Source organism: Pangasianodon hypophthalmus, chromosome 15 (genome assembly GCF_027358585.1).
Source record: "Pangasianodon hypophthalmus isolate fPanHyp1 chromosome 15, fPanHyp1.pri, whole genome shotgun sequence".
In the NCBI taxonomy this organism is placed as follows: domain Eukaryota; kingdom Metazoa; phylum Chordata; class Actinopteri; order Siluriformes; family Pangasiidae; genus Pangasianodon; species Pangasianodon hypophthalmus.
The window spans coordinates 15,185,055-15,198,807 of NC_069724.1; the positions used below are offsets into that span (position 1 = coordinate 15,185,055).

Sequence of the window (13,753 nt, forward strand, 5' to 3'; positions counted from 1 at the left end):
GAAATACCGCTATACCAAAAAGCTGCAGCGTAATGAAAGTGTGACTGCACTAATGCACCAGCCAACATTTTTAAAGTTTGAGTATCTAAGAAAGCCGCCTGTCTTGCTAAAAATTTTATTCGATTACAAATTTTTGAATGAGCTAAAGCAGTCATCTTTTCTCCTGTCAAATTACTGTCTAAAACACAACCCAAATATTTTACTTCTCGTTTAGGTGTAATAATTTGATCTCCAACCTTTACCTCTAATCTAAAGCATTTTTTCAATTTAGCAGCCGAGCCGAATAATATAACTTCAGTTTTCCCCAAATGTAAAGACAGTTTATTATGGCAAAACCATTTGGAGACCCCTTCAATCTCTCTACTTAATTCATTTTCAATATTTCCCTTCCTCTCATGAGACACAATTACTGCTGCATCATCTGCATATAATAAAAGTTTATTTGAACAGGCCATTTTTAAATCATTAATATATAATAAAAAAAAGTAAAGGACCTAATACACTCCCTTGCGGAACCCCACATGAAATAGTCAAACAATCCGAAAACACCCCATTTAAATCTACTATTTGACACCTATTTTCAAGGTACGACTTAATCCATTTACAGGCTGTATTACTAAAACCCATTGCTTTAACTTTTAAAAGCAGAATACTGTGATCGACTGTATCAAAAGCTTTTTGCAGATCTAACAATACCATCCCACTTAACTTCCCTTTATCCATTTCTTTCCTTACATAATCCGTTAAATATAAAATTGTTGTCTCAATGGAGTGTTTCCTCCTAAAACCAGATTGAAACTCATACAATATATTATGTTTAAGAAGATAGTCTTCAATCTGCTCAAAAATAAATAAGATAATGCACTCAGAATTGACATCGGCCTATAATTATTACACTCAAACCTACTACCTTTCTTAAAAAGGGGAATAACTCTTGCTTGTTTTAACTCATCAGGAACCTTACCTTGACAAATTGAAAGATTTATAATTTGGGTAACCATTGGAGTAATAAAGTTGGCTGAATCCTTAAGAAACTTCACTGGAATATTATCTAACCCTGTTGCTTTACTACTTTTAAGATTTATTAATTTCTTAAAAACGTTACTCTCCTTTACTTTAGTAAACAAAAAACCTCCCGGCATAATACCGCATTTAGCATAATACTCCTTAACTAATTTATCGTTAAATATACCAATTTGTGCTGGAAGCTCATTTACCAATTTTTCTGCAACCGTAGTAAAAAATCTATTAAAATGATTTGCTACCTTTATTTGATCAGATATCAATCTTCCATCTACATTAAGGCTAATTTTAGAACATCTTAACTTAGTCTTTTCCTGATACCCTAAGTCATTTAACACTCTCCATAATTTTTGAGAATACTTCATTTCACTAATCTTATCCTTAAAAAAAGTTTTTTTAGCCTCTTTTACCATATCTCTTACCTCATTCCTTTTACGTTTAAATATTTCAAAATTATAATAATTTCTATCCCTTTTAAAAACCTTAAAACTATCATTACGCTCCTTAATTACCTTTAAAATACTATCCTTCATCCAAGGTTCAGTCCTTTGCTTAATTCTTATTTCTTTATAAGGTGCAACCTTACTCAAAACTTCTAAAAAATTAATCTTAAACCTATCCCAGGCCATATCCACATCATCACATTGCAACACCTCAGTCCAGGCAACCTTACTAAGTTCTTCTATAAAAACCTGTGGACTGTATTTTTTGAGTGATCTCAATTTTACTGTATTATGTTGCCTTATAGACTCTCTCCTAGATTTCCTAATTACATATACTATACAATGATCACTAATATCAGCATCCAAGACACCACTTCTACAAATCTTAGAATTATCAGATACCAATACAATGTCAATGACAGTTTTAGTTTTAGGCGTAATTCTAGTAGGGTCCACAATAATCTGTTTCAACACATATGATTCACAAAATAAATTAAAATGTTTATAAATTGAAGTATCATGTTAAATTGCCATTTTAAATCATTAATGCCAAACAATTTGGTGCTGGAACAACTTGAAAATTGGAAAAAAGGTCAGAGGATAAATAGACATATCTATACACACCAGAGCACAGCAACAGCCCAATTTAACCATGTTTTGTATGTTTGTAAATCAAAAATACACAAACACATTAAAAACATCCACTTATCCTCTACTTGGATAATGAAACAAATTGCAAAAAGGGGATAAATCAACTAACGCTGGTTATGTACGTATGGTTATGTCATGTACATAAAAACTGTGTTTTTATGAACACCAGATAAACACATACACATTTTTTCTTGTGTGCGCACACACTCATGTCGAGATCTTTACCAAAAAGTCACATGGTGACCTTATGACTTGGTATTTTGCTATAAAGTACCATCATCAATGGCTAGTTTTCCCTGGAACCTTCCTACCGTGTTCCCACCAGTTCAGCTTTTGTTCAGACTGACAGGAAAACCGGTGTTCTTAAAACCAAAGGGGGCATGTGTAACACCTGGATAACCTATACCAATATGTCACAAAGAACCAACTCACCTTTGGGCTCACAGGAAGGTTGTTCGGACATGACTGCTGCACTCACTCCGCTGTATGTTGATCAAAATCTGGAGAGGTACATTGTGATACCCAGGACCTCTTGGAGTGTGTACTGTACTGCTCTTATTAAAGTGTTGGGACCAAAACTAAACAGCAGCCAAACTCTTATTTCACAAAAAAGGCTTGAAGAGGCAGGATATAGAGTCTTGCTCCAACTTTATTGGCCTTTAACGAGTGACTTCAGAGTGAAAACTGAAAATAAGGAAGTTCCACTGAATTACTGATTTGTGTTTTACACACACACACACACACACACACACGTGTGCGTATATTTGTGGTTATGAACTTACATAAACAACATATAATTGAGACAAAAGCGTGTTCACTAAATAATGTTCACGGCTAATGTAAACACTGCCCTTCTTGCATAAATGCAGACTCATACACAGCTCAATTCTTCAAAATACATGAATGTAAACAACTAAACAACAAAGATGCTTATGTACAGACATTGCTTTGAAGAGACTAACAAAGAATGACAATAGAATGAGATAAAACTGAATACAACTGATTCTAAGCATGGTCTTGACATCACTTCCTGTTTCTCATTTAGAACAGTAATTTATTGCACTTAAGAGGTACTTTTCCCCTGAATTTAAACAATTATTTATCTACATTGCCTGGAAGGCATTACAGAGCCCATGTCAACACTCCTTGTGTCACTCCTCCTTCTTGACTGTTCATTGTTTGTTCTGAAACTTTTCCAATGCCTTTTCCAAAGCTTGCTTTGTGGCAAATCTTTCGTCCAACTATTTGAGTGATACATGGATTGCTTTGTCCTGTGGGTCCAGTTTCAGCACTTGGGCAGGTATCTTTAACTTCTCCAGCTCTTCTTTTTTCATATAGCATGACAGCAAGCTTCTCAAGGTGGCCTGGACTTCATTTGCTAAAATAGCACCATTAAGGCATCTGTCTGGAATATCTACAAAAGTGGCTTCACCTGCCTAGCAGCAAATGTAAACAAATGTAGCTTGGTCTGGAAAAGCATGTCAGTCATAGCAACTCTGACTACCCTGTAGGGTGTACATGATGGAACATTACTTTTTGGAAGGTTCTAGTGGCTGTTAATGTATTCCCGCACTGCTGGCCATACTTCTATTTTTTGCTCAACAACTATGAAGTCTTCCATCAATCGATGGGCACAGAATTTAAGGGGAAATGCTGTCATTTTGATTACCTCAATGAAGTCATCATGTGAAACTGTCAGCATGTAAAACTGCTTCATACTTCACTACCTCTAATGAATGATGCTTGGATTACTGACTGGTATGTTTTATATAGAATTACTATTGTTGTTTATATGTTATACAGGTCTTGTTTGAAATCAACTTTGGTTCTTATACACTTTAGTTTTGTTACAAAGATGGCCTGAAACCCCCTGCTTGTAATTTGATGGGAGAATCCTCTTCACATTTTTGTGTTTTATAGTTCTGTTGTTAGCTTGGATAATGCTGAATGAATTAGATCAACATCAGACCATCTTATGTACATGGAATGTTAGAGGGAAATCCAGAATCCAGTGCATCCTGTTACCTAAAGAAAGAACCCATTGATGTAGCTCTATTGCAAGAAACTTATTTAAACAAACTGGAGCATCTAAATTGCATCAAAAGGGATACGGGCAGGTATTTTCCTCAACAAATATGCCCAAAGGCAGAGGAGTAGACTGTAATTAAGAAAAATGTAACATTTAAGACTAGAAAAGTATCTAGGATGAACGTGGACGATCTTGAATGGAATTCTTTTATGGCAGGAAAATTTAATTAATGAATATTTATTTACTCTCAGGTCAACCACAACATTTTTTTTTTTTTACAAAACTATTTGCAGAATTCTCTGATCTGAGATCAAACAATGTAGTATTCATTGGCGATTTTAACTGTATATTGAATCCACTGATTGATAGACTCCCATATAAGGGGGTTCCACCCTCCCTTTTTGAAAAACTAATCTCAGGCATATGTGATGACTTGGATCTCTTCACCCTTCAAATAAAAATATGCATTTTTCTCACCACCCCACCAGTGCTACACTAGGATAGATTACTATTTCATGTCCCAAGATACTACTACACTCAGTTCTATCAAATTAGATAATAATATAATTATCTCTGACCATGCACTGGTAACAAGAGAAAGAATACCACACAGCTTATTACCTTTATAGATGACTTAAATGGCAAATTAATTAAATCAATTAACAGCATATTTCAATAATTTGTACATTACCGATGAAACTGCAAATGCAGCAACTTTGACAGACATTTTCTCAAAAATTAAGCTGCAGAAGAGAAAGACATTACTAGAAGCCCCATTACTAGAGAGGAGGTAGCAATGGCAATTGCTAAGATAAAGAATGGAAAATTTTGAGGACCAGATGGACTAAGTAGTGAATTATATAGAGAGTTCCAAACCCTACTAATTGAACTAATTGATGGCATCTACAATCTCTTAGAGAAGTCAACATATCCTTAAATCTTTAAAAAGGTAAACGTCCTGAATATTGCTCCCATATAGCCCCATAGTTTTCTTAAACAATGACCAAAAATTACTTCTGAAAATTCCAGCTTCTGGCTTGGAAATAATTTTGCCTTGTGTGATCAAGGAGGACCAAACAGGCATTATACAAAGCTGCTCCTCATGTAACAATATGAGATAGCTTTTTAACATGATTTAGGCTTACAGCCACGATAAAATAGATGGTCCGGCACTTTCTCTTGATGCAAAGAAGGTATTTGTCCAGATACAATGTTACCTGTTCTTTGTCCTAGAAAGACTTAACTCTGGTGAAAATTTCACCAGATGAGCTACAGTATTTACTAATGGCCTTAGCTGAGAAAACTTTCCATTGCGTAGAGGAACAAGACAGTGGTGTTCCCTGTCACCCCTACTTTTTGCGCTATCGAATTTCTGGCTGAAGTGATTTGCGCGGAATCAGGCCTGTGTGTTGGTGATAGGCAACATAAAATAACTCTCTATGCAGATGATGTCTTCATTTTTATTTAAAAGACAAAGACCTCAGTACGAAAGCTTATTAATACCATTAATCAGTTTAGTGTTTTTTCAGGCTATAAATTCAGTCTGGCAGCATGCAAGCTATGCTTGATACAAACTCTAAATTCCCCTTTATGATGACAAGAGAGGACTGTTTATTTAGGTGTTTTTGTTAGTCCTGAATTAAACCAAATTTGTCCCCTTTTAGCCAAGACTCAAATATGCCTTATTCCAATTACCAGACTTACTCAGCACTAGGCTGTATCAATGGTCTGTTCATCTGAAATACAGACCCTCTGAAAGTATTGGAACGGCAAGGCCAATTCTTTCCTTTTTTTTTTTTCTATACACTGAATATGCGATAATAGATCACAATTTCACCTTTCAATTTCAGTTTTTTACATTTAAATATTTTAAACAACTTAGAACATGCCATATTTGGTGGCAGACCACCCAATTTTATGGTGAGCAAAAGTACTGGAACATTTAGTCTTTAAGTAAATTAAAGCAAATAACACTTAATATTTGGTTGCATATCCCTTGCTCTCAATAACTGCATCAAGTGAGTGACCCACAGACATCACCAAACTGTTGCATTCTGATGCTACTCCAGCCTTTTACTGCAGTTTCTTTCAGTTATTGTTTGTTTTGGGGAGTTTCTCCCTTCAGTCTCCTCTTCAGGATGTAAAATGCATGCTCAATTGGGTTAATGTCTGGTGACTGGCATGGCCCTAAAACCTTCCACTTTTTTACCCCCTGATGAAGCCCGTTGTTGAGTTACAGCATCAATAAAGATTAGTGAGCCAATTCCAGAAGCAGCCATGCAAGCTCAAGATATGACACTACCTCCACTGTGCTTGACCAATGAGCTCATTGAATCATGAGCAGATCCTTTGTTTCTCCACACCTTGGCCTTTCCATCACCTTGGTAGAGATTAATCTTGGTTCCAGAATTTTGTAGCTCATCTCTGTATTTATTTGATACTTACTGCTGATGAGTGGTTTGCATCTTGTGTTATGATATATTTCTACTCTCAAAATCTTCAAGATTCAATTCAAGATTCAAAAGAACTTTACTAATCCCAGGGGGAAATTGCTTTGCCATGTTATAATTGCTCTCAAAAAGAAAGAAAGAAAAAGAAACAACAAAATAAAATAAATATATTCCTGTTTTATAAATATATATACCTAAATTTGTATTGCACATGAAAGGCCCTTACTGCACATGAATTGAACATGTATTGCATATGCATTACACATGAAAGTCCTAGCACTTATAGAGAGGAGTTGTACAGCTTGATGGCCACAGGGATAAAGGATCTTCTGAAGCGCTCAGTGGAACACTTGGCAGTGATCAGTCTCTGGCTGAAAGTGCTCCTCTGGTCGACCAGCACACTGTGTAGTGGGTGAGAAGGGCTGTCCAGGATTGAGTGGAGTTTTGACAACATCCTTCTCTTAGCCACAACGTGAACAGGGTCCAGCTCCATGCCAAGTACAGAGCCAGCCCTCCTGATTAGTTTGTCCAGTTTGTTTCTGTCTGTCACCTTCATGCTACTTCCCCAACAGTCCACTGCATAGAAATGACACTAGACACCACAGACTCATAGAACATCTGCAGCATGGTGTTGCAGACATTGAAAGACCTGAGCCTCCTCAGAAAATACAGCCTGCTCTGGCCTTTCTTGAAGAGTGCTGTTGAGTTTAATGTCCAGTCCAGTTTGTTGTCTATATGGACTCCCAGGTATTTGTAATCTGCAACAATCTCAACTACCTCACCATGGACAGACAAAGGAGTGACGGGGGTCCAGGATTTTCTAAAGCCCACTACGAGTTCCTTTGTTTTCCTGACATTGAGCTGTAGGTGACTGAGCTCACACCAGGTAACAAAGTTGTCCACTACCGTCTGATATATTGAGATGTCACCACCCTGAAAACTTCCAACAACCACAGAGTCATCAGAGAACTTCTGAAGGTGGCAGGATTCAGAGTTGTAACTAAAATCAGATGTATACAGGGTAAAGAGGAAGGGAGAAAAAACTGACAGTAGCAGACAGTAGCAGGTTGCCTCTGAACCAGAGGTTTGTATGTTGGAAGGAGATGGACAGGTTGTGATCTGACCTGCCTAGTCAGGGGAGGGCTGAAGACCTGTAGGCCCCTTTAACATTTGAATACATCAAGTCTAGGGTCCTGACACCTCTGGTGTGACAATCCACATACTGAGTGAAGGTGGGAAGAGTTTTCGTGAGGGACGCTTGATTGAAGTCACCGGAGATGAGGTACAAGGCATCGGGGTGGCGGGTTTGATGTTTGGCAGTGACTGAGTGTATGAGATCACATGCGCCCGCAGCATTAGCGGATGGAGGAATGTAGACGGCTATTAGAACTCTCTGGGCATGTAGTATGGCGAAGCCCCACAACCAAAAGTTCAATATCGGGGTTGCAAACACTCTCTTTCACAGTTACATGACCCGGGTGGCACCACATGTTAATATAAACAGCCAGTCCTCCTCCTCTCCTCTTACCGCACTCCTCCTGTCTCCGGTCTCCCCCGAACTTTTCCTCTCCGCCGTTTTCTTCCACCTCTGCATCCTCTCACTGTCCTCCTTCGTATCTCATCAGGGATGTTTAAGGTCCGATACAAAGTTGGATCAAAAATGTCGGCCGGTTGCAATGCGATCAGCTGATCTCTGGTGTAAACAAAAGAGCCGGCACCGTGTTGCTGCGCGCCGGTCACTCTGAGAGTTGAAAACAGAAGTCCCATGGTGAAACTTAAGACAAAAACACTCTCAAATCGCATGATTAGAGAGGTAAAAGCTTATTACTGGTTACCAATAAAAATTTTAAAGAGAAAGATAAAGAAATAATAGGTAAATTACGAAAAGGAAGGAGAGCAACTGTAACAGGCTGCTGCATGCTCGCGCATGCGCAGAAATGTTCTTCGAACAGTGGATTGTGATACCTTCACCCCTGCCCTGTGGAGGTTGTTGGTGATGTCACTGACTGTTGTTTTTGGGTTTTTTGTCACAGCTCTCACAACATTTCTTTTCAACACCACATGCAATCTTCACAGGCAAAGTCCAGAGCTCAACCCAAGAGTAGACATTCAGAGCTATTAATTGTTAAAACAATTAATCTAACAGGGCACAAATGGGCAACAATAAACATCTGTCAGTCACATGTTGACTGCAGTTTCTGTTTCTGTCAGAATGCCAATTTACAGAAAAATGCATCCAATCTAATTGGGAGGAACTTCATCATGCAGCAAGACAATGACCCAAAACACACTGCCAACACAACAAAAAACTTCATCAGGGGAAAAGTGGAAGGTTTTAGACTGACCAAGTATTATTCATATAAGCAAACCCAAACTGAAACAGCAAAAAAAAAAGTTCTGCTCCAAAGCATAATTAACTTTAGTTAGCTACAGAAGATACTGATTTCATTTCATATATTGTCATGAAAACGCAATCATTTATTTTTTCCTTGTGCTCTGCAACATTTGTTATACAAATTCAGTAGTACAGTAAAACACTACCCTGTTCCCTACCTTTACAGATACATTTTTCTGAGCATAGGGAAAAAAAAAAAATATGATGTTACTTCTATATCAGTTTCAAATAATCACATATTTACCTTAGCTATATTTAAAACTGGATTCTGTATTTTATAAAAATTTTCAGAATATCAAAATATTTTTTCAGAATATCAAAATGATTTTTTTCCAATTGGCTATACGACAATAACTCGTTGTACCACTGTGTTATAGATGGTGCCTTCACTATTTTCCAGTTTCACAATATATATATCTTAGCACCCACAGTAAACATCAACAAGATTTTCTTTATATATGAATCAACTTTGCCTAGCAACATTTAAGCCACCCAGCGAAGCAAGTCGAGGAACTTTTACCACAGTGTTTTAAAGAATTTCTGACATTAATACAAATATTTCATTCAAAAATCTTTCCAGTTGTATATTTCCAAAACATATGCATAATCTCTGCATTTAAAAGATTACATAGTGGACATGCTGATGTTATATTTGAAGTAAACAATGACATTTTGTGTGGTGTACAGTATGTACAATTTACTGTGTCAAATAAGTATTTGATCACTTGAGTCAAAAAAATTTTAATATTTGGTACAGAAGCCTTTGTTAACAATTACAGAGATCAAACGGTTCCTGTAGTTCTTCACCAGGTTTGCACACACTGCAGGAGGGATTTTGGCCCACTCCTCCATACAGATCTTCTCTAGATCTGTCAGGTTTCAGGGCTGTTGCTGAGCAACACGGAGTTTCAGCTCCCTCCAAAGATTTTCTATTGGATTTAGGTGTGGAGACTGGCTAGGCCACTCCAGAACCTTGATATGCTTCTTACGGAGCCACTCCTTGGTTTTCCTGGCTGTGTGCTTTGGGTCATTGTCATGTTGGAAGACCCAGCCACGACCCATCTTTAATGCTCTGACTGAGGGAAGGAGGTTTTTGCCCAATATGTCACAATACATGGCCCTGTTCATACTCTCCTTAATACAGGGCAGTCGTCCTGTCCCCTGTGCAGAAAAACACCCCCAGAGCATGATGCTTCCAGCCCCATGCTTCACTGTAGGTATGGTATTATTGGGATGATACTCATCATTCTTCTTCCTCCAAACATGGCAAATGGAGTTAAGACCAAAAAGTTCTACTTTGGTCTCATCTGACCACAGGACTTTCTCCCATGGCTCCTCTGGATCATCCAGATGGTCCCTGGCAAACTTCAGATGGGCCTGGACATGGGCTGACTTAAGCAGGGGAACCTTCCATGCGATGCAAGATTTTAAACCATGACGTCTTAGTGTATTACTGATAGTAGCCTTGGAAACGATGGTCCCAGCTCTCTTCACGGCATTGACCAGCTCCTCCCGTGTAGTTCTGGGCTGATTCTTCACCATTCTTAGCATCATTGATACCCCACGAGGAGAGATCTTCCGTGGGGCCCCAGTCCGAGGGACATTGACAGTCATCATTAGCCTCTTCCATTTTCTGACAATTGCTCCAACAGTTGTTCTTTTTTCACCAAGCTGCTTGGCAATTGCCCCGTAGCCCTTTCCAGCTTTGTGAAGGTCTACAATTTTGTCTCTTGTGTCTTTTGACAGCTCTTTGGTTTTGCCCATGTTGCTACTTAGACTTTGGCTGATTGTGGGGTGCACAGGTGTCTTTATGACAGCTAACGACCTCAAACAGGTGCTACTAATTTAGAATCATGAGCAAAGTGTAGCTGGACTATTTAAAAGCAAAATAACAGGTCTTTGAGGGTCTGAAATCTGGCTGATAAGCAAGTGATCAAATACTTATTTGACACAGTAATTCACAAATAAATTGTTAAAAAATCATACAATGTGATTTCCGGATTTTTATTTTTAGATTCTGTCTCTCACAGTGGAAATGCACCTATGCTGAAAATTGTAGACCCCTCCAAGATTTCTAAGTAAGAGAACTTGCAAAATCACAGGGTGATCAAATACTTATTGACCTCACTGTATGTATGTGTATATATATATATATATATATATATATATATATATATATATATATATATATATATATATATATATATATATATATATATATATTTATACATATCATTGATATGATTATATATCAATATTTTATAAATCTTGGAAATAAATCCTTTAACAGTATTTACGGCATCCGTTTCTTTTTCAATAGGGGTATATGTCAACATTGGACAGTTTCTGACAGAAACTGAACTCTGAACCTGTGGATATTTAAAATGTGTTTAACTGCAACATTATATTTATTTTTTAAACCCCCATAATCTAAAATCATATTATCCTTACATAAATCAGCAACAGCTTTAATACCCATTCTTTGCCATAACAGTGTGATATTATCTATGGGAATATGTGGTATTCTTACTTCGTCCACGTAATGGTGTATGTATAGTAAAATTATCAAAACAAAATATTTGATTGCAATTCCTCCAACACATACTGTATATGAGTGAAAGATGATTGGATTTTTAGACAATGTATAAACTTCCTTTTGAGACTGTATATATAAAATTGACATCAATGGAATATTTATCATTTCTTGTTCTATATGTACTCAAGTGGGAGCAGTCTCATCCAGTTTGAATTAGTAACAAATATTACGAAGTTGACATATAATAGTACAATCTAAAGTTTGGTCAAATTAATCCCCCTTTTTCATATGAGGATTGTAATGTTGACAATTTTACTCTGGGTTGTTTCTCTTCCCAAATAAACATAGTTAGCATTCTATCTAACGTATTAAACATCACAGCAGGGCATTTTATTGGCAATGAATTTAGGCAAAATCATCATTTTAACAATACTAACTCTATCTATTATAGAAATGAGCAAATGTGTCCATCTCAGTAAATCTGCCTCTGTTTTTTCTAATAAAGATATATATATGATTAAGATCATTGGCATATAAGATTTTACATTCTATTTTATTCAATCTTATTCCCTTAATATTTAAATTGGATCTAATGGCGACTGCCAATGGTTCAATCGCCAGGTTAAATAGCAGAGGGGAGAGAGGACATTCCTGTCTTGTCCTACTACCTAATGAAAATATCCTAGAAAGATTTTTATTAGTAAGTATTTGAGCTTTCAAGATTCAAGATTCAAGATTCAAAGATTCAAAGCGTTTATTGTCATGTGCACAGTGAGGAAACCAAGTTTCCCTGAAATTCTCTTTGCTGTCCACATTGAATGCCAAGATAACAGAAACTATATAGAAATAAATTAAAAAAAAATAGACATGCACATACATACAAACAAACATAATAAAATGTAGCTATGTTACAGAAGTAGAAATATAGATTATATATACAGAAATCTAGACTATGTACATCTGTATGTGTGAGTGTGCAATGTTGACTTGTGCATATGAAGTATATCTCTATGTGCAATATTGATTTATGTACAAAACAATACAATACAAATACAAAAACAATAGTACAGTAGCCTGTAGTAAATTGAGTGCAACTACACAATAACAATAGCAGCCGTCACATTTAACAATGTGCAAATCGAAATGAAGCTTCTTGATAAGAAATAGCAGCAGTAACATTTACAAATGTGCAAATTGAGCTGTAGCAGTTCAGTCCACCTAATCTATGAGATGTGTGAGACTAGTCTATGTCCACTGGCTACCCATTTAGAAGTCTAATGGCTGAGGGGAAGAAAGAGTTCCTTAGTCTGGAGGTTCTGCATTTCACACTCCTGTACCTCTGTCCCGAGGGCAGGAGTGTGAACAGTCCGTATTGTGGGTGGTTTGGGTCCTTAAGGATGGAGGCAGCTCTCCTGTGGACTCTGCAGTGGTAAATAGTCTGCAGAGAGGGCAGTGGAGTCCTGATGATCTTCTCAGCAGTCCTCACCACTCTCTGCAGACGTTTGCGGTCCCTCACTGTAGTGCTGCCATAGCACACAGTGATGCAGCTGGTCAAGACGCTCCCAACAACGCAGCTGTAGAAGTTGTTGAGGATCTTAGGCAACATGCCAAACTTCCTCAGCCTCCTCAGGAAGTACAGCCGCTGTTGTGCTTTCCAGGTGAGGTCCTCGCTGATGTGGACCCCCAAATATTTAAAAGCTGCTTACCCTCTCCACTTCAAGCTCTCGGATAAACAGTGGCTGGTGAGTTCTCCTCTCTTTCTTCATGTCCACTATCATCTCCTTTGTCTTGTCTGTGTTGAGGGTGAGATTGTTGTCCTCACACCATGTCACAAGACTGGCCACCTCCCTCCTGTAGGCCGCTTCATCTCAGCCAGTGATCCGTCCTATCACTGCGGTGTCGTCGGCGAACTTCACGATGATGATGTCCTTTTGGGAGGCGACACAGTCATGTGTGAACAGTGTGTAGAGGATGGGACTGAGAACACACCACTGTGGGGTGCCAATGTTTGTTATGATGGTGTCTGAAGTCCTATTTCCAATCCTGACAGACTGCGGTCTGCCAGTTAGGAAATCTAGGAGCCAGTCGCAGAGTGTGGGGTGTAGTCCAAGTGCAAACAGTTTGTGGGTGAGTTTATGGGGGATGACCGTGTTGAAGGCGGAACTGTAGTCGATAAAGAGCATCCTGATGTAGGTGTCCTTATCTTCCAGGTGAGAGAGGGAAATA

The 13,753-nt window shown here is 37.9% G+C and overlaps 1 protein-coding gene across 10 annotated transcripts in view; it reads right to left on the reverse strand.

Annotated features, from left to right (window-relative positions):
• Positions 1-13,753, reverse strand: part of dennd1a (DENN/MADD domain containing 1A) — a 118,821-nt gene that overhangs the window by 69,657 nt on the left and 35,411 nt on the right. Inside the window, exon 3 of one of the 10 annotated variants that reach the window (XM_026928702.3) lies at positions 2,550-2,801. The exons of the other annotated variants lie outside the window; for them this stretch is intronic. Coding sequence (XP_026784503.1) covers positions 2,550-2,580 — 31 coding nt within the window. The 5' untranslated portion in view covers positions 2,581-2,801. The remainder of the gene's footprint in view (positions 1-2,549; positions 2,802-13,753) is intronic. 10 annotated transcript variants of the gene reach the window in all.